This window comes from Oncorhynchus clarkii, chromosome 4 (assembly GCF_045791955.1).
Source record: "Oncorhynchus clarkii lewisi isolate Uvic-CL-2024 chromosome 4, UVic_Ocla_1.0, whole genome shotgun sequence".
Classification (NCBI taxonomy): domain Eukaryota; kingdom Metazoa; phylum Chordata; class Actinopteri; order Salmoniformes; family Salmonidae; genus Oncorhynchus; species Oncorhynchus clarkii.
In genome coordinates, this window is record NC_092150.1 from 67,133,845 (window position 1) to 67,156,196 (window position 22,352).

At 43.4% G+C, this 22,352-nt stretch overlaps 1 protein-coding gene across 1 annotated transcript in view; it reads left to right on the forward strand.

The window, feature by feature from the left end:
• Positions 1-22,352, forward strand: part of LOC139407795 (stum, mechanosensory transduction mediator homolog) — a 44,102-nt gene that overhangs the window by 12,223 nt on the left and 9,527 nt on the right. The window contains exon 2 of the mRNA XM_071151660.1: positions 9,893-10,072. Within this exon, the coding sequence (XP_071007761.1) occupies positions 9,893-10,072 (180 nt within the window). The remainder of the gene's footprint in view (positions 1-9,892; positions 10,073-22,352) is intronic.

Below are 22,352 nucleotides of genomic sequence, written 5' to 3' on the forward strand. Positions count from 1 at the left end.
GTTGTGAGGCAGGGGGAGTATGTTTTTAGCCAAGGTTAAATTTAGCAGAGGTCATTTTCTATTTCAATCTCGGCATATCCAGTTTTCTGTTTCTGTGTGGGTTAGTAAATACCAGCCTGTGAACTCTTTAGGACCTTTGGCTAGAATCGAGTTTCTTAATTTATTTGGGGCCACCCGAGCATTAGTAGATTTACTTTACAAAGACAGGGTATCTAAATGTTGTGTGGAAATGACCTTTTTGAATCATTCTGGAACTACACCATGAACAATGTTCAATCATAAATGTGAAAAACAATGCTTTGAATAGCACAGACGAGTAGATTGAAATCATGAAGGACAAGCTTTTTAGATTATCCAACAAATTAGCACCTGGACTGAAGTGTGGAACAACATGAGACACTCATTGGTGCTCAGTACTGTTGACATTGTTTGAGTGTTTAAAAAGGTCTCTCTCTCTCATCTCTCTCTCTCTCTCCCTCTCTCTCTCTGCTTCTTCAGCTCAGATGAGTTCCCCTCTAATTCTGTCACAAGTGGTCCCTTCCAAGGCCACTTGCAGTGAGAGTTTTCTATTTCTCTCTTGTCGTCAAAAAACAAGGACTAAACAGGATAATTAACCTCCCTCTTTTTCAGTGGGCACTAAGTGTGAACGCTTGAGAAAATTACATTCATCAGCGGCTTAATGCATGAGGACGATGACACTCACCATCCCCCTGTCTCACTCCACACACAGACTCTGTGCAGGGGTGGGCGGGGGAGGGATGGGGTGGGGGGTTGAGTGAGAAGGGGCTTTGGTGAGAGAGGGAGACAGGAACAGAGGAGAGTATTAGACCTCAGGATAAGACCCAAATGCAGACAGTTCGAAGTAACAAAAGTTCATAAAAACAGGGGGCAGGCAAACGACAGGTCAAGGGCAGGCAGAGGGGTCTTGTTCTGAGTAGAGATCGACCGATTATGATTTTTCAACGCCGATACCGATTATTGGAGGACCAAAAAAGCCGATACCGATTAATCGGCCAATTTTTTTTAAATATATATTTTTTAAGTAATGACAATTACAACAATACTGAATGAACACTTATTTTAACTTAATATAATAAATCAATCAAATCAATTTAGCCTCAAGTAAATAATGAAACATGTTCAATTTGGTTTAAATAATGCAAAAACAAAGTGTTGGAGAAGAAAGTACAAGTGCAATATGTGCTATGTAAGAAAGCTAACGTTTCAGTTCCTTGCTCAGAACATGAGAACATATGAAAGCTGGTGGTTCCTTTTAGTCTTCAATATTCCCAGGTAAGAAGTTGTAGGTTGTAGTTATTATAGGAATTATAGGACTATTTCCCTCTATACGATTTGAATTTCATATACCTTTGACTATTGGATGTTCTTATAGGCACTTTAGTATTGCCAGTGTAACAGTATAGCTTCCGTCCCTCTCCTCGCTCCTCCCTGGGCTCGAACCAGCAACACATCGACAACAGCCACCATCGAAGCAGCGTTACCCATGCAGAGTAAGGGGAACAACTACTAGAAGGCTCAGAGCGAGTGACGTCTGAAACGCTATTAGCGCGCACTAACTAGCTAGCCATTTCACTTCGGTTACACCAACCTCATCTTGGGAGTTGATAGGCTTGAAGTCATAAACAGCACAATGCTTGACACACAACGAAGAGCTGCTGGCAAAACGCATGAAAATGCTGTTTGAATGAATGTTTACGCGCCTGCTTCTGCCTACCACCACTCAGTCAGATACTTAGATACTTGTATGCTTGTATGCTCAGTCAGATTATATGCAACGCAGGACACGCTAGATAATATCTAGTAATATCATCAACCATGTGTAGTTAACTAGTGATTATAATTGAATGTTTTTTTATAAGATAAGGTTAATGCTAGCTAGCAACTTACCCTGGCTTACCGCATTCGCGTAAAAGGCAGTCTCCTTGTGGAGTGCAACGAGAGAGAGGCAGGTCGTTATTGCGTTGGACTAGTTAACTGTAAGGTTGCAAGATTGGATGACAAGTTGAAAATCTGTCGTTCTGCCCCTGAACGAGGCAGTTAACCCACCGTTCCTAGGCCGTCATTGAAAATAAGAATGTGTTCTTAGCTGACTTGCCTAGTTAAATAAAGCTATTTTTAAAAAAGAAAAAAGAAAAAGAAATAATTAATTAATCGGCCATTCTGATTAATCGGTCGACCTCTAGTTCTGAGCACAGACAGTGCAGGCGGCGACGAAAGCGGAGACATCCGGAACTATGATGGGCCACCAAAAGTGTTGTCGCACAAAGGCCAGGGTCCGACAGGCCCCCCGGGGTCCGGTTGGGAACGCTGAGCCTCATGGACCTGTTTCTCTGTACCCATGACGAGGGTAGCTGCCAGGCACGAGGTAGGAAGAATGTCCAAGGGTGTAGAAGCAGGACAATTGCGGTGTCAAAGCACGTCCAGCTTAACATTCTTAGACCCCGGGCAGTAGGAGATGGTGAAGTTGAACCGGGTGAACAACAGGGCCCATTGAGCTTGCCTGAAACGTGCAGCTGCGCTCTGGACGTGGGTTAGGGCCAATCCACCACAGCGCTCACCTTTCCCAGATCCATCTTCACATTCCCAGCAGCGATGATGTATCCAAGGAAGGACATGATGGAGCAATGGAAGTCGCAAATTTCGGCTTTGGTAAACAGCTGGTTCTCCAGGAGACGCTGGAGGACTTGTCGGACATGGCGAACGGGTTCTTAAACTGAGCGGGAAAAGACGAGGATATCGTTGCGGTAGATCAGGGGTGTCAAAGTCAAATGGACGGAGGGCCAAATAAAAAAATCAGCTACAAGACGAGGGCCGGACTGTTCGAATGTTCATTGAAAAATTTTTAAATGACGCATATAGTCTAGTGAACCTAATTGAACCTACTGAAAACCTAACAAATATATTACAATATGATCAGATAAATAAAGCAATATTTTCTTATGGCTCTGTCAGTAATCTTTAATTTTCAACAGACACAAAAGACAAATTTCCTTTATATAAATATCCCCATAACATGAACATTAAATGAAAGAAACCGGTATTCAAGGCACCATCAGTAGACTATATTTTCTATTTTAGCAAAAGTGGGCTAAATTTACTTCAAAGAAAAAACAATAATAGCAATTTTCTATCATCCACTCAACTGAAATATTTTTAAAATATAATTGGATTGAAATACAAAAAAATAAAGTGCAAAAATCTATTAATCAAAAACAACACTTTGTTTAAGGAGAAGTAACATGCAGTGAAAACAAATATTAAATTTTAACTTTTAAACTTGAACTGAGTAAAAACTCTAAATATGTGATTGCACAGTAATGTTCACTTGTTTGAGGTTGAGGGTGATACTTGGTGGTGTCCCATCTTTTCCACAAGTTCATCAATGTTCGGGGTAAGGCTCTGAGCTGAAGAAATCCTCAGAATTGAGTGGAGGTGTTCAGCAGTAAGTCGACTTCTGTGTGATGTTTTGTTCAGGTTCATCAAAGAAAACAGTTGTTCACACAGGTATGTGCTGCCAAACATAGACAACGTTTGAGCAGCCTGGATGCGCAGCTGGGGCATTGTGCCGGGGAGGAAACGGGCGAACTCCGCAGCACCCACTGCCGCATATTTTGCCCTCAGTGCATCATTGCATTGGAGGTCAATCAACTCCATTTGGAGGTTTGGTGGTGAGCTTTCCACGTCAACAGCAAATGGGTTACCGAGCAGTTCCAACCTGCTTTTTTGTGCTTCAAAGTCAGCAAATCGGCGTCGAAAGTCAGCGGCAAGCATACCTATTTTATCAGCCAACTGTGTGCTCGGGAACGCACTGGTAGAGAGCTTCTCTTTCATGGTCTGGCAGCTGGGAAAGTGGCTCAAATTTTCTTTCCGCATCTGCGTCTCCCACAGAGTCAGTTTGGTTTTAAATGCCTTCACTGTACTGAACATATCAGAGATGACACGATCCCGACCCTGCAGCTGCAAGTTTATTGCATTCAGATGACTCGTAATGTCACACAGAAAAGCCATTTCACACAGAAACATTTCGTCTCGGAGTTGTGTTGTGTCTTTCCCTTTGCTGTCCAAGAACAGACAAATCTCCTCACGAAGCTCGAAACATCTTTGAAGCACCTTTCCCTGGCTTAGCCATCGCACCTCTGTGTGATAAGGCAAATCACCATGCTCCGTTTCTAACTCCGTCAGAAATGCCTTGAACTGGCGGTGATTCAAACCTTTGGCTCTGATAAAGTTAACTGTGCGCGTGATGATGCTCATTACATGCTCCATTTTCAAGGCTTTACCGCACAACGCTTCCTGGTGTATGATACAATGATAAGCTGTCAGCTCACCTGTCGCGTTTTCCTCTTGCATCTTTTCCCGTATCTTCGCCACCAGTCCGCTCCTGTGTCCACACATCGCAGGTGCTCCGTCGGTTGTCAAACCCACGAGTTTTTCCCAAGGCAGCTCCATCTAATTTACACATCTTGACACCTCTTCATACAAATCATGCCCCGTAGTTGTGCCATGCATAGGACGTAAAGCCAAAAACTCCTCTGTCACGCTTAGGTTGGAGTCCACTCCGCGGATGAAAATTGACAACTGGGCAATGTCAGAAATGTCGGTGCTCTCATCCACAGCCAAGGAATATGCAATAAAATCTTTTCCCTTTTTCACAAGCTGCTCTTTTAGATTGATGGACAACTGGTCTACTCTCTCGGCAATGGTGTTTCTGCTCAGACTCACATTTAAAAAGAGTTGCCTTTTTTCTGGGCAAACTTCGTCACAAACTTTAATCATGCAGTTTTTGATGAAATCCCCCTCCGTAAATGGCCGGGCTGATTTAGCGATCTCTTCTGCCAAAATAAAACTGGCCTTGACAGCAGCCTGGCCTTGTGATTTGGCTTTTTTGAACAGAGCCTGTCGAGATTTGAGGCCTCGTTTTAATTCCTCTGCCTTTTGTAGCCTTTGTTCCATGTCCATATTCTTGTTTTTGTCCGCGTGTTTCGTTTCATAATGTCGTCTCAGATTATACTCTTTCAGTACCGCCACACTTTCTCCACACAGAAGACACACAGGTTTTCCAGCTACCTTCGTGAACATATACTCCGACTCCCACCTTGTTTGAAACCCCCGGTTCTCAGTATCCACCTTCCGTTTTGCCATTTTTGATGGGTATCTGAAAGTTAATTTTACTGTGATGCTGACGACTGCTGTGCCAATAAATATTGAAATGAAGCAGCCTACTGCTCGGTGCGTCACCTTTGCATTGTGGGAAATGTAGTATTGGTGCGTGTAAAAGATCTGCGGGCTGCCGGCTTGCTGCGGGCCGGTTCTAATAATAAATCAAGATCATCCCAGGGGCCGTAAAAAACCTTCTTGCGGGCCGGATGTGGCCCGCGGGCCTTGACTCTGACATATGTGCGGTAGATGAACACAAACCGGTTCAACATGTCCCTGAGAACGTCATTAACTAGGGCGTGGAACAGAGCAGGAGCATTGGTCAAACCGAATGGCATCACCAGGTATTCATAGTGTCCGCTAGCAGTGTTAAAGGCTGTCTTCCACTCGTCACCTTCCTGTAACTGTACCAGGTGGAAGGTCTTCTGCAGGTCTTACTTAGAGAAGATAGTGGTCCCCTGGAGCGGCTCGAAAGCCGATGCGATGAGTGGTAGCGGGTAACGTTTTTTTTTAACCGTGATGTCATTCAGGCCCAGGTAGTCGATGCACGTGCGCTGAGGGGGAGGCAGAAGGATGGATACCCCCTGCAGCCAGGAAGTCCTTGATGCACGTCTCCATAGCCTTGGTCTCCGGACCTGACAGTAAATACAGCCGTAGTGTAGTGCACGGGAGAAGGTTGATCCTGCAGTCATAGGGTTGATGCGGAAGAAGCGAAGTGGCCCGGGCCTTGCTGAAAACCTCCCAGAGATCCTGGTACTACCACGGGAACAGTTGAGAGGTCAGAGGCTTCTTCCGATCCCACAGGAAGATGTTCCCGAGGCAGGCTGCACCGACTTCAGGCGATGGACATGGCAGAACGGGCTCCAGCCCCCAATAGTACCCACAGTCCAGTTGATAAGGGGATTGTGGCGCTAGAGCCAAGAACACCCCAATACCATGGGAACCTGAGGAGACTTGATGAGCATAAACTGTATAGACTCACTGTGGTTCCGGGACACACGCAGGTGGATAGGAGTAGTATTGTGGGTAACCCTGCATATGGAGTGCCCATCCAGTGCTCTAACGTCCAGGGGACTGGAGAGGGGCTGAGTGGGGATGCCCAGCTCAGACACCAGGGTGGCGTCCATGGAACGCTCGTTGGCCCCAGAGTCAATGAGAACCCAGAGAGATTTAGACTGAGTCACCCAACAGCAGGTTGGCATGGAGAGGGGTGCGAATAAGTGGAGAAGAAAAACACACAGTGTGGCATACCAGAGTACTCATAAACTACTGATGAGCCTGGTCTAATTAAAGGACCGGTAGACACAAAATGACCAGCAGTTCCACAATACAGACAGCTCTGGGTGTTAAGTCAGCATAAGCATTCGGCTGGAAACAACCTAGCTCTGCCATGTTGCCCGGAAAAAGGCGAGTCGGCAGACCTCAGAGACTCTCGGGGGACCTCGGGTAAGCTCGGATCCTCGGAGACGTAGACGCCGGGGACTTCCGGAGTTCCTCGGAGGCAAGGTGGGATCCTTTGGCGAGTGATTGGGACTGAAATCAGACCTCCTCTCCCACCTGTTCCCGTAGCCACCCATCGATCGATGGTCAAGGCGATGAGCCAATTGAGATCCGTAGGCAGCTCCCGGGCTGCATGCTCGTCCTTATCCTCCTCCGATAATACTTTAAGGAATATGACGAACAGGAACTCTGTGTTCAAGGCACTCTCGGCAGCCAAAGCGCAGACATCAATCGCATAGTCTTCCACACTGCGGGAGTCTTGGCGAAGCTGAAGTAACTTCCAGGCAGCCTCTCTCCCAGACAACGGAGAATCAAAAACCTTTTTCACCACAGCCACGAACTCCTCCAGGATAACTCACGGCAGATTGTTTTTCCCACACCGCAGTAGCCCAGGCAAGAGCCCTCCCGGACATTAGTGTTATGAGATACTCTATCTTCGAGCACTCTAGGGGAAGGACAAGGGCTGCAGCTCGAAAATGAGGGATCACTGGGAGAGAAACACCCGACAGGTTCCTGACCCTCCAGCAAAGTGTTCCGGAGGACTTAAGCGGGGTTCTTGGGAAGCCGGGGTGGCCTGGAGAGACGCACTGCTGACAGCGGTGTTACTGGGGGGGGCTGGGAGGGTACTGTCGTGGCCGGCGGCCTCATAGATAATCCACAGAATTGCTTCAGCACTGTATTCAAGGCACAGTCATGGCATTCTGCCAATGTCTGGAATCAGTCCATAAGTCCTCTGAGTATCTCCTCATGTCTCTTAATGGTGGCTCCATGGGAGGAGATGGCGTTGCGGAGCTGGTCTGAGTCTGCAGGGTCAGTCATCACCAGTTCGTACTATCAGACCTCAGGATAAGACCCAGATGCAGACAGTTACAAAAGTTTATTACAAAAACAGGGAGCAAATGACAGGTCAAGGTCAGGCAGACTCAGACCAGTAATCCAGAGCAGAGTCCGAAAGGTACAGAATGGCACGAAGGCTCAGGGTCAGGGTCAGTCAAATCTGGGAAAACTAGAAAACAGGGAGAGAAAAACACTGGTAGGCTTGACACACTGGACACACAAACACAGGATAATGGGAAACACCTGGAGGGGGTGGAGACAAGCGAAACAAAGATTATTGATGGAAATTCCACCAACAGTGGTTGGACTTTTATTTGTGTTTCTTGTCTTTACCTATTTTATTTGACTAGGAAAGAAAGTCAGTTAAGAACAAATTCCAATTTCCAACAATGGCCTAGGAACAGTGGGTTAACTGCCTTGTTCAGGGACAGAACAACAGATTTTTACCTTGTCAGCTCAGGGATTTGATCTAGCAACCTTTCAGCTACTAGTCCAACACTCTAACCACTAGGCTACCTGCCACCCCAAATGTTTTGTTCTAATCACAGCTTTAACGATGTATGTTATTATAAGTGTCATTGCAGAAAGCTTTTACTATCTGTGACCACATGCTGTAGGGCAATTCCATGGTAACAGTGATGCTGACACTGAGATTTTTCAATTTAAAATGTATTCCAAACAAACACCAATGATTGCAAATTTTAACAAACCATATAACTCTATGCACAAGGACTACTTTTAAAAATGTCCACTGAAAGTTTGACAAAAGCATATTTACTTAAGCAGTGCAGATGCAAAGTTTTCTGTGAAAATTGTTAAAAGTAGTCCTCGTGCATTGAATTGTATGGTATGTGGAATTGGCCTGTACTAATTAAATCTAATCAAAACTAATCAAATTGTATCTGTCACATGCTCCGAATACAACAGGAGTACTGAGATTAACCAACAATGCAGTTTTAAGAAAATGGAGTTAAGAAAATATTTACAAAATTAACTAAAGTAAAAAATGACACAATAAAATAAAAATAACGAGGCTATATACAGGGGCTACCGGTACCATGTCAATGTGCGGGGGTACAGGTTAGTTGAGGTAATTTGTACATGTAGGTAGGGGTAAAGTGACTATGCATAGATAAACAGCAAGTAGCAGCAGTGTAAAAACAAAAGGGATAAAAAGGGTTGTTTTGAGGCTAGGTGCAGTTTCTGGTCGTGGGTGGTACATTATAGAGTATATAAAACACAGACAAATCTTGTTTTTGGCTGCACTGGGCCTGTCAGAGGATTTGTTGTGACTCTCACATTCTTGCATGTGCTCTGTTCATATTTAGAATTACTGAGAGGAGACAATTTTGCATCATCTCTCACCATGGCATAATTTGATTATCTCTAGATCAGTATGGTATGGACGGATTTCCAGTAGGATATAACCTTGATTTGAAAAGGACAGCAATTAAGCAGCATGTCAAGTCGGTCTGAAATCAACCGATCTGTCATGTTCATTCTCACATACATAACCCTCTAAATTATATGGATGAAATACTTATATCAATCAATTAAAGAGCATTTCACAAGTCTGTTAACTATAGTTCTCCTAAATTAGATGTTGTGTAAAATTGAACCTACCATTCTAATGCAATTATGAAATGGTCTCATCTGAACAAGCCAAACTTGGCACAGGAACAGTGAACACAAGGACTGCTAGTCCCCTGCTGCTGTCTGTTGATTGTTGAGCTCTTTCCCTGTAAATCATGTTTATCTGCCTACAGAGGAAATTTGGAGGCTATTCTTAGCCTGATTGGCCCGTTTTAAAGGGAAAGGGAGGCAGATCTCTGGCAGTCTACTTACTCTGTGTCTCGTTGGAATCTCCAGTATGATTAATGGTATGTCTCATTTGAAGACAGATTCAAATGAAACATAGTGGGAAAATGGGAGAATATTTATTTGTTCACTTCCTTTGGCTGTTTTTTTTTTTTTTTGCGAAAGTAACATTGATTTAGAGGCCAACATTTAACCATTCATACCCCGTATGAGGTTTGGTTCAGATCACCATAGGCACAAACACGCTCACTATACTGCCGCAGAGTAAACCAGCTGTGGTATAATTCAAGTTTATTATTGAACCTTTTCCTAATTGACTGGACAATGTTTTGGGCCATAAGTCAGTTGACATAGTGTTGCACTGCTGCATGTGAATGAATATTGTATTTGAAACTTCTTTTGACCTGCTCCCACTCTCTTTGATCATCAGAGTCCTAATATTTTGTGTGTGTGTGTGTGTGTGTGTGTGTGTGTGTGTGTGTGTGTGTGTGTGTGTGTGTGTGTGTCCGTGTGTGTGTGTGTGTCCGTGCGCCTTTACACCTGCGTCTTCTCTCCGCAGGTACATTCGTGTCGGCCTTCACGGTGCTGTGCGGAGCGCGGACGGACCTGCCCGACCGCCACATGTGCTGTGTGTTCTGGCTGAACATCGCAGCAGCCTTCATCCAGATCCTCACGGCCATCGTCATGGTGGGCTGGATCATGAGTATATTCTGGGGCATGGACATGGTCATCCTGGCAAGTATGTGTCACTATGTATCATGCCTTTAGACGTGATTGATTTCACTTTTGAAAGTCTATGTGTATAAAACGTATTGTTGTGAATCACAGGTCTATAAAGGACATTTTCGAGCAGACCATCATAAGACGGGTCAGAAAAGGTCCAGAAAGGTCATATCGTACCCCACACATGTACTGAACACAGATTGTCAGCTGATGCCATTGGGGTGGTGTTATAGGTTGCCTAGATGCAGGCTGAACATATACAACATTCCTTTGTCCCCCCCTGTCAATAAAATGTCTAAACAGTAAAAGAGACACCGAGGTAGGACTGGAGCCTGGTCAGTAGGCCTTAAATCACCAATAAAAAGTTCGGACACACCTACTCATTCAAGGGTTTTTCTTTATTTTTACTATGTTTGACATTGCATAATAATAGTGAAGACATCAAACCTGTGAACTAACACATGCGGAATCATGTAGTAACCAAACAAGTGTTAAACAAATCAAAATATATTTTATGTTTGAGATTCTTCAAAGTAGCCACCCTTTGCTTTGATGACAGCTTTGCACATCTTGGCATTCTCTCAACCAGCGTGATGAGGAATGCTTTTCTAACAGTCTTGAAGGAGTTCCCACATATGCTGAGCACTTGTTAGCTGCTTTTCCTTCACTCTGCAGTCCAAACTCTCATTCCTTCACTCTCATTCCAAACCATCTCAATTGGGTTGAGGTCGGGTGATTGTGGAGGCCAGGTCTTCTGATGCAGCACTCCATTACTCTCCTTCTTTCTGATGCAGCACTCCATTGCTCTCCTTCTTGGTCAAATAGCCCTTACACAGCCTGGAGGTGTGTTGGGTCATTGTCCTTTTGAAAACAAATTATAGTCCCACTAAACACAAATCAGATAAGATGGCATATTGCTGCAGAATGCTGTGGAAGCCATGCTAGTTAAGTGTGCCTTGAAATCTAAATAAATCACAGACAGTGTCACTGGCAAAGTACCTCCACACCATCACACCTCCTCCATGCTTCACAGTGGGAACCACACATGCAGAGATCATTCGTTCACCTACTCTGCGTTTCACAAAGACACTGCGGTTGGAACCAAAAATCTTAAATTTGGACTCATCAGACCAAAGGACAGATTTCCACCGGTCTAATGTCCATTGCTCATGTGACTTGGCCCAAGCAAGTCTCTTCTTCTTATTGGTGTCCTTTAGTAGTGGTTTCTTTGCAGCAATTCGACCTTGAAGGCCTGATTCAAGCAGTCTCTTCTGAACAGTTGATGTTGAGATGTGTCTGTTACTTGAACTCTGTGAAGCATTTATTTGGGCTGCAATCTGAGCTGCAGATAACTGTAATGAACTTGTCCTCTGCAGCAGAGGTACAGTGGTTCTTCCTTTAAAAGTTTTGAGCTTATGCCGTGGCCGTTAGTGGTAGATGGTGGCATTCTGTCATTGCACCACACCATCACAAGGTGGAGTTAGAACGCTGATCTATCGGTAGTCTAAACTGTGGCAATTAATGGAGGCGTTTTTAGTCTGAGAGTCTCTCCTCTGGCACTAGAGTCCTGTATCAGGCAACAACCACAAAAACTGTTGGTGGTCCTGGAGTTAAGAGAGAACTTGGGTAAATACCAAATAAAAAGTAAAAAATCATCTTTATTTAACCAGGTAGGCCAGTTGAGAACAAGTTGTCATTTACAACTGCGACCTGGCCAAGACAAAGCAAAGCAGTGTAACAAAAACAACAACTCAGAGTTACACATTAACAAACGTACAGTCAAACACACAAAATAAAAGAAAAATAGAAAAATATATGTACAGTGTGTGCAAATGTAGAAGAGTAGGGAGGTAGGCAATAAATACTAGAGTGATAGATATGCAGATGATGATGTGCAAGTAGAGATACTGGGGTGCAAAATAGCAAGAGGGTAAGTAATAATATGGGGATGAGGTAGTTGGGTGTACTATTTACAGGTACAGTGATTGGTAAGCTGCTCAGACAGCTGATGTTTAGAGAGGGAGGTATAAGACTCCAGCTTCAGAGATTTTTGCAATTTGTTCATTTCATTGGAAGCAGAGAACTGGAAGGCAAGGCGGCCAAAGGAAGTGTTGGCTTTGGGGATGACCAGTGCAATATACCTGCTGGAGCGCGTGCAACGGGTGGTTGTTGTTATGGTGACTAGTGAGCTGAGATAAGGCGGGGCTTTACATAGCAAAGACGTATAGATGATCTGGAGCCAGTGGGTTTGGCGACGGATATGTAGTGAGGGCCAGCCAACGAGAGCATACAGGTCGCAGTGGTGGGTGGTATATGGGGCTTTGGTGATTAAACGGATGGCACTGTGATAGACTACATCCAATTTGCTGAGTAGAGTGTTGGGGCTATTTTGTAAAGGGTGCGGGCAGCAATCGGTTGAAGAGCATGCACTTAGTTTTACTAGCATTTAAGAGCAGTTGGAGGCCACGGAAGGAGTGTTGTATGGCGTTGAAGCTCATTTGGAGGTTTGTTAGCACAGTGTCTAAAGAAGGGCCAGATGTATACAGAAGGGTGTTGTCTGCGTAGAGGTGGATCAGAGAATCACCAGCAGCAAGAGCAACATCATTGATATATACAGAGGAAATAGTCAGCCCGAGAATTGAACCTTGTGGCACCCTCATAGAGGCTGCCAGAGGTCCGGCCAACAGGCCCTCCGATTTGACACACTGAACTCTATCTAACTCAATGGGGAAATTTCACTTGACATGTGGACTGACGATTTTCCAAGAAATAGGCACGGTGGGCTTTTGGTTTCTCTCCCTCTAAAATCTGAAATAAATAATCTAAATATCAAACTGGCTTTATTTACAAATTAGGAAGAATGTCTCACCGCATGTTCAAGAATGTCCTTTTATTTAACTAGGCAAGTCAGTTAAGAACAAATTCTTATTTACAATGACAGCCTAGGAGCAGTGGGTTAATTGCCTTGTTCAGGGGCATAACAACAGATTTTTACCTTGTCTGCTCACAGATTCAATCTAGCAACCTTTCAGTTACTGGCCCAGCCCTCTAACCACTAGGCTACCTGCCGCCCCACGTTACAACCGCTCACTTTCGGTTATTTGAAATGAAATCATCTCCAAAATATAGTTTTTTTTTTAAAGCCATAGAAAGTTGGTTTCACTTTCAGTTATAAAATAAATCAAATAAGGACCTTGTCTGTCGGCCCTGCATTGAAGACCAAAATTGGTTAAAAATATATACCACCATCTTTTGCACATGTAATGTTCTTTTCATTATGCATCCTTATTTACAAAGCTATCATTATTATTGTTATTATTATTAACCCGGCATTATAATTATAGTAAAAGACCCTTAGATATTCTCACAGAGCAGATTTGCCCTAAGATAAAATGCCCCTTAGATATTAATTTAGATTGCTCCAATCCTCTAAATGTAATTATTGGCTGAGAGTCACGTCATTGGCGGAGAATCAGGCGGCATTGGCGAGGTTGAAGAGGGCGACGAACGATCCATGCCAGGCAAACATGCAGATGCTTATTTCAACTACATTTTAGTTGCAACAAGTTTTATCGGGTTTAAATATACTGTCGGCCTACAGTAGGTGACATGAGTCTCACTAGTGTTCAGTAATGTGCTTTTAAATGTGTTGTAGGTCTTTTTATTTATTTATTTATTTGTAACATTTATTTTACTACATGAAGGTCTGCTTACTCTGCTGGCGTCAGTTTATGCCCTCATACATTTAAACTCAGTTTTTCACAATTCCTGACATTAAATCAGAGTAAAAACTCCCCGTCTTAGGTCAGTTAGGATCACCACGTTATTGTAAGGATGTGAAATGTCAGAATAATAGTAGAGAGAATGATTTATTTCTACTTTTATTTCTTTCATCACTTTCATCACAAGTTTACATACACTCAATTAGTATTTGGTAGCATTGCCTTGTGGTTGAAAAACGAGGTTTCATGACTCCAACCTATGTGTATGTAAACTTCCTTCTTCAACTGTATGTATGTATGTATTTATTTATGTGGAAGCAGCAGCACACTTTAATTTTCCAGGTCAAATATCCCCGTAGGACAATAAATTGTATCATATCATGTGTTCATGGACAGTGTTATGAGTTTTTCTTGACCACAGTGTTATGAGTTTTTCCTGTCCAGGAACACTCATGTTCATAGAGGGTTGGTATGGTATTATAGTAATACTCTGCTCCTGAACACTTTCCAGCCACAGCCCCAACAGATAGTTTTTTTGTGTGGTTTGATGGGTACCGTAATTATCTATCTCCCTCTCTCTTCATTGCTCACTGCAGATTGAATTGCATTGCTAAATGTGTTTTTATGAATGAGAATGTCAAAATACTAGAATTTTGGCTCCCATTGTGCATGAGTTACTTGGCGTATAGACCCCACCCCACTTAGCGTTTGTGGCTGGGACCTACTCTTTGTTACTATTTCTGTCGGCCCTGCAAGCTGTGTTGGCTGGAACCCTGTGTAGTACCAGCACTAGCCTACATTGCTACCATCATGCCGCACAAAGTTAAAGAAGGTTGGAGTAATGGAGAGGACAGTGTTTTGCTAACACAGGTGCGTGATCTTTTAAATCAACAAGATGTCCAAGCAATTATTACAGCAACAGGAAAATTGCTTCAAATGATTTGTCCAAAACTGGCGGACTCAACTAACAAAAGAATGGGCGATCTGACCAGAGGTCCTAGACTTTAAGAACAGTTTGCAGTTCTTCCAGGGAGAGGTGTATGACATGAAAGAGACTTGCAGCAAGATGACAACAAACTGTATGTCCACGTGAGATGACAGAACTGTCTGTGAGTCATTATTACAGGTGACTGTGAAAACAGACTATCGAGGGACAATCCAGGAGGAATAGCAATGTTTTGGAGAGTCTCCACTTGAGACCTGGATGGAGTCTAGGGACAAAGTGAGGAAAATTATCACCGAAAAGCTGCAGATGGATCATAGGAAGATTGAGGTGGATCGCGCCCACAGTTCTGAAAAACCGGTAACGAGCCCAGGTGACAGACCCAGGCCGATAGTGGTCAAGGTCCTAAGGTTCAAGGACAAGATGGCTGTTCTGGAGAGAGACAAGAACTTGAGAGGAACTAAAATCTTCCTCAACGAGGACTTCCCAGCTATAAAAGCTGCCAGGGGGTGTGGGGACATTGCTTACATCTGCTACGACAAGCTCATTGTCCACCCTCCCTCCCAAAAGCCTGGAATGACTGACGGAGTCAAGCTTCCGGGTCTGTAGCTTCATCCCAACATCACACACACACACACACACACACACACACACACACACACACACACACACACACACACACACACACACACACATATATATATATGTGCAATGCTTGATAGTGTGTGTGATGTTAACAGGGAGGACTATTTTCTGCATGACCTGAACATTGACTGGTTAGCAACTAGCTATCCTCTCAAGAGGAAGCTTCTAACTGTGACTAAAGCCTATAATATGACCCAGGTTATCGCTCACCCGACTAGAGTGCATACCAGTAGTGTTGGATCTGCGACATCCACTTGTATTGATCATATCTAGCACGGGACGCAACGTCATCATAGCGCCGATCCATCATGACTGGTCTGCCGATGTAATTCCGTCCGATGTGCCCTCAACTGGCCTTTGCCGGATGTCGGTGACACCCTTGTCCCAAAGCTAGCACCAGTTAGCCTCGAGACAGGCGCATCTCCCGGCTAGCGTAGTAACGACTACCTAACGGCTTCCCTGTTTCATCTATTTCTGTTCACTGGACCCTATGATGACTTGGCTACATAGCTGATGCCTGCTGGACTGTTCATTAATCACTGTACTCCATTTAGTTTATTTAGTTTATCTGTCAGCCTCGAACTCAGGCCCTGTGTGTAGTTAACTGACCCTCTCTGCCTATTCATCGCCATTTTACCTGTTGTTGTTGTCAGCCGATTAGCTGTTGTTGTCTTACCCGTTGTTGTCTTAGCTAGCTCTCCCAATCAACACTTGTGATTGCTTTATGCCTCACTTTATGTTTCTCTCTAATGTCAATATGCCTTGTATACTGTTTAAGGTAGTTATCATTGTTTTTATTTTACTGCAGAGTCCCTAGTCCCACTCAACATGCTCTTTTGTCCCACCTCCCACACATGCGGTGACCTCACCTAGCATAACTAGTGCCTCCAGAGATGCAACCTCTCTTATCGTCAATCAATGCCTAGGTTTACCTCCACTGTACCCGCACCCTACTGTACATTATGCCCTGAATCTATCCTACCACATCCAGAAATCTGCTCCTTTTATTCTCTATTCACAACGCACTAGACAACCAGTTCTGATAGCCTTTAGCCGTACCCTCATCCTACTCCTCCTCTGTTCCTTGAGTGTAGAAGTTAACCCAGGCCCTGTGTGTCCCCAGGCGCTCTCATTTGTTGACTTCTGTAACCGTAAAAGCCTTGGTTTCATGCATGTTAACATCAGAAGCCTCCTCCCTAAGTTTGTTTTACTCACTGCTTTAGCACACTCCGCCAAATTTCCATCCCCAACTACAACATTTTCCATCAAGATAGAACTGCCAAAGGGGGAGGAGTTGCAATCTACTGCAGAGATAGCCTGCAAAGTTCTGTCATACTTTCCAGGTCTATGCCCAAACAGTTCGAGAGCTGGGAGCTGACACTGTCGTAGTCCATGTTGGGTCAAACGACATCAGGAGGGCCAACTCAGAACATTTGAAAACTGATTTTAAAAAACTAAATTTAGTATTAAAAGACTCCAAAAAACGGCCAATCATTTCAAGTCCAGTACCATCGTTGGGTTGCGGGTGTAAAAGATTCAGCAGACTGTTGGCATTACATATCTGGCTAAAATATTATTGTAGCTCTGCTGGAGTCACTTTTATAGATAACTTTGACTCCTTCTGGAAACAGAAGATACTCCACAGGAATGACAGAGTCCATCCAAATCATCGTGGCTCCTGGACTGGCCACACATTTCAAGGCTGTGTTGAAACTATGACTTTTCAATGATCCAAGACCAGCTCTGTTAATCCCTACCATTGTGACATTGAGTCGTCATAATGCTGCGTTATGATTATTATTTTATGTGCCCCTAATTGCACCGAATACCTCTGTTTATCCTACAGCTATTGTATGCTTTAAACATGAGCCTATGAACCAGAGTTACACTGTTAGCACTTAGACAGTATGCCCTAGTAGGAAGACCACTTTGTGCAGCTCACCCTGCACTATCCATTCCAATATAAATAACATGAGCAAGTCTACTTCTGATAAGCTTCCCAGTAAAGCATTCAAAACAATCAAGCAACCCAGAAAAGTGCTAGAAAATAGCTCATATTAACATATGCAGCCTGAGAAACTAGGTCCATGAAGTCAATAACTTGCTTGTAACAGATAAAATGCATATTCTATCTCTGAAACTCACTTAGATAATACCTTTGATGATACAGTGGTAGCATACATGGTTATAACCTCTGCCGAAAAGACAGAAATGGCAACGGGTGCGATGTTGCGATCTATATTCAGAACCACATTCTTGTAAAGCTTAGAGACGATCTATTGTTAAATACTTTTTAAGTAATATGGCTACAGGTTCATCTGCCTCACATAAAGCCCATTCGTGTTGGAAGCTGCTATAGACCACCAAGTGCTAACAGTCAGTATCTGGATAATATGTGTAAAATGCTTGATAATGTTCAGGTTGTCAGTCAACCTACCAGGGTAGTTACAAACATCACAGGAATTAAATCTTCAACGTGTATTGATCACATCTTTACAAATGCTGCATACATTTGCTTTAAAGCAGTATCCAAATCTATAGGATGTAGTGATCACAATATAACAGCCATATGTAGGAACACCAAAGTTCCAAAGGCTGGGCCTAATATAGTGTATAAGAGGTCATACAATACGTTTTGTAGTGATTCATGTGTTGATGATGTAAATCATTTTTGCTGTTCTGTGGTGTGTAATGAGGAGCAACCAGATGCTGCACTTGACACATTTATGAAATTGCTTATTCCAGTTATTAATAAGCATGCACCCATTAAGAAAATTACTGTAAAAACTGTTCAATCTCCTTGGATTGATGAGGAATTAAAAAATTGTATGGTTGATAGGGATGAGGCAAAAGGTATGGCAAATAAGTCTGGCAGCCCAGCTGAATTGGCAAATGGACTGCAAATTAAGAAATCATATGACTAAACAAAATAATTAGAAAAAGAAACTATACTATGAAAAAAAACAGTTATATAAAAATTATAGTAAAAAGCTTTGAGGCACTTAATTGAAATGTTGGAGATAAAAAGCCAACTCGGCTCCATCATTCATTGAATTAGATGGCTCATTCATCACAAAGCCCACTGATATTGCCAACTAATTTAATGGCTTTTTCATTGGCAAGATAAGCAAACTTAGGGATGACATGCCAGCAACAAAGCTGATACTATACATCCAAGTATATTTGACTAAATTTTGAAAGACAAGTGTTGTACTTCTGAATTCCATAAAGTCGGTGTGGAAGAGGTGAAAAAAGTGTTGTTGTCTATTAGAGGTAGACCGATTATGATTTTTCAACACCGATACCGATTATTGGAGGACCAAAAAAAAGCCGATACCGATTAATCGGCCGATTTTAAAAGAACATTTATTTATTTGTAATAATGACAATTACAACAATACTGAATGAACACTTTTATTTTAACTTAATATAATACATCAATCAAATCAATTTAGCCTCAAGTAAATAATGAAACATGTTCAATTTGGTTTAAATAATGCTCGTTAAGTGTTGGAGAAGAAAGTAAAAGTACAATATGTGCCATATAAAAAAAGCTAACGTTTAAGTTCCTTGCTCAGAACATGAGAACATATGAAAGCTGGTGGTTCCTTTAAACATGAGACTTCAATATTCCAAGAATATTAGGTTAGGTTTAGGTTGTAGTTAATATTGTATTTATAGGTCTATTTCTCTCTATACCATTTGTATTTCATATACCTTTGACTATTGGATGTTCTTATAGGCACTTTAGTATTGTCAGTGTAACAGTATAGCTTCCGTCCCTCTCCTCACCCCTACCTGGGCTCGAACCAGGAACAGATCGACAACAGCCACCCTCGAAGCATCGTTACCCATCGCTCCACAAAAGCCGCGGCCCTTGCAGAGCAAGGGGAACAACTACTCCAAGTCTCAGAGCGAGTGACGTTTGAAACTCTATTAGCGCATACCTCGCTATCTAGCTAGCCATTTCACATCGATTACACCAGCCTAATCTCGGGAGTTGATAGGCTTGAAGTCATAAACAGCGCAATGCTTGAAGCATTGCGAAGAGCTGCAAATGCACGAAAGTGCTGTTTGAATGAATGCTCACGAGCCTGCTGCTGCCTACCACCGCTCAGTCAGACTGCTCTATCAAATATCAAATCATAGACTTAATTATAACATAATAACACACAGAAATACGAGCCTTAGGTCATTAATATGGTCAAATCCGGAAACTATCATTTTGAAAATAAAACATTTATTATTTAGTGAAATACGGAACCATTCCGTATTTTATCATAAGTATAAATATTCCTGTTACATTGCACAACCTTCAATGTTATGTCATAATTACGTAAAATTCTGGCGAATTAGTTCGCAACGAGCCAGGCTGCCCAAACTGTTGCATATACCCTGACTCTGCGTGCAATGAACGCAAGAGAAGTGACACAATTACCCTAGTTTAATATTGCCTGCTAACATTAATTTCTTTTAACTAATTACTCGGGTTTAAAAATATATACTACTGTGTATTGATTTTAAGAAAGGCATTGATGTTTATGGTTAGGTACATTTGTGCAACGATTGTGCTTTTTTCGCAAATGCGCTTTTGTTAAATCATCCCCCTTTGGCGAAGTTGGCTGTCTTTGTTAGGAAGAAATAGTCTTCACAGTTTGAAAATTACTGAGGATAATAGCAGACGATATTGCCTCTCCTATTTGCCACATCTTCAATTTAAGCCTACTAGAACGTGTGTGCAACTCAGGCCTGGAGGGAAGCTAAAGTCATTCCGCTATTCAAGAATAGTAAAGCCCCCTGGCTCAAATAGCCGACCAATCAGCTTGTTACCAACCTTAGTAAACTTCTGGAAAAAATGGTGTTTGAACAGATACAATGCTATTACACAGTAAACAAATTGACAACAGACTTTCAGCACGCTTACAGGGAAGGACACTCAACAAGCACAGCACTTACACAAATGACTGATGATTGGCTGAGAGAAATTGATGATAAAATGATTGTGGGGGCTGTCTTGTTAGACTTCAGTGCAGCTTTTGACATTATTGATCATAGTCTGGTGCTGGAAAAATGTATGCGTTTTGGCTTTACACCTCCTGCTATAATGTAGATAAAGCATTACACAGAGGGTCGGCACTTCCGGCGCCGACAGAGATGGCCGCCTCGCTTCGCGTTCGTAGGAAACTATGCAGTGTTTTGTTTTTTTACGTGTTATTTCTTACATTAGTACCCCAGGTCATCTTAGGTTTCATTACATACAGTCGAGAAGAACTACTGAATATAAGATCAGCGTCAACTCACCATCAGTATGACCAAGAATATGTTTTTCGCGACGCGGATCCTGTGTTCTGCCTTTCACCCAGGACAACGGAATGGATCCCATGCAGCGACCCAAAAAAACGACTCAGAAAAAGAGCGAAACGAGGTGGTCTTCTGGTCAGACTCCGGAGACGGGCACATCGTGCACCACTCCCTAGCATTCTTCTCGCCAATGTCCAGTCTCTTGACAACAAGGTTGATGAAATCCGAGCAAGGGTAGCATTCCAGAGGGACATCAGAGACTGTAACGTTCTTTGCTTCACGGAAACATGGCTCACTGGAGAGACGCTATCGGAGGCGGTGCAGCCAGCGGGTTTCTCCACGCATCGTGCCGACAGAAACAAACATCTTTCTGGTAAGAAGAGGGGCGGGGGCGTATGCCTTATGGCAAACGAGACATGGTGTGATGAAAGAAACATACAGGAACTCAAATCCTTCTGTTCACCTGATTTAGAATTCCTCACAATCAAATGTAGACCGCATTATCTACCAAGAGAATTCTCTTCGATTATAATCACAGCCGTATATATCCCCCCCCAAGCAGACACATCGATGGCTCTGAACAAACTTTATTTGACTCTTTGCAAACTGGAATCCATTTATCCGGAGGCTGCATTCATTGTAGCTGGGGATTTTAACAAAGCTAATCTGAAAACAAGACTCCCCAAATTTTATCAGCATATCGATTGCGCAACCAGGGGTGGAAAAACCTTGGATCATTGTTACTCTAACTTCCGAGACGCATATAAGGCCCTGCCCCGCCCTCCTTCCGGAAAAGCTGACCACGACTCCATTTTGTTGATCCCTGCCTACAGACAGAAACTAAAACAAGAGGCTCCCGCGCTGAGGTCTGTTCAACGCTGGTCCGACCAAGCTGACTCCACACTCCAAGACTGCTTCCATCACGTGGACTGGGACATGTTTCGTATTGCGTCAGATAACAATATTGACCAATACGCTGATTCGGTGTGCGAGTTCATTAGAACGTGCGTTGAAGATGTCGTTCCCATAGCAACAATTAAAACATTCCCTAACCAGAAACCGTGGATTGATGGCAGCATTCGCGTGAAACTGAAAGCGCGAACCACTGCTTTTAATCAGGGCAAGGTGACTGGTAACATGACCGAATACAAACAGTGCAGCTATTCCCTCCGCAAGGCTATCAAACAAGCTAAGCGTCAGTACAGAGACAAAGTAGAATCTCAATTCAACGGCTCAGACACAAGAGGCATGTGGCAGGATCTACAGTCAATCACGGACTACAAGAAGAAATCCAGCCCAGTCACGGACCAGGATGTCCTGCTCCCAGGCAGACTAAATAACTTTTTTGCCCGCTTTGCCACTGACACGGCCTGCAACAAAAACATGCGGACTCTCCTTCACTGCAGCCGAGGTGAGTAAGACATTTAAACATGTTAACCCTCGCAAGGCTGCAGGCCCAGACGGCATCCCCAGCCGCGCCCTCAGAGCATGCGCAGACCAGATGGCCGGTGTGTTTACGGACATTCAATCAATCCCTATACCAGTCTGCTGTTCCCACATGCTTCAAGAGGGCCACCATTGTTCCTGTTCCCAAGAAAGCTAAGGTAACTGAGCTAAACGACTACCGCCCCGTAGCACTCACTTCCGTCATCATGAAGTGCTTTGAGAGACTAGTCAAGGACCAT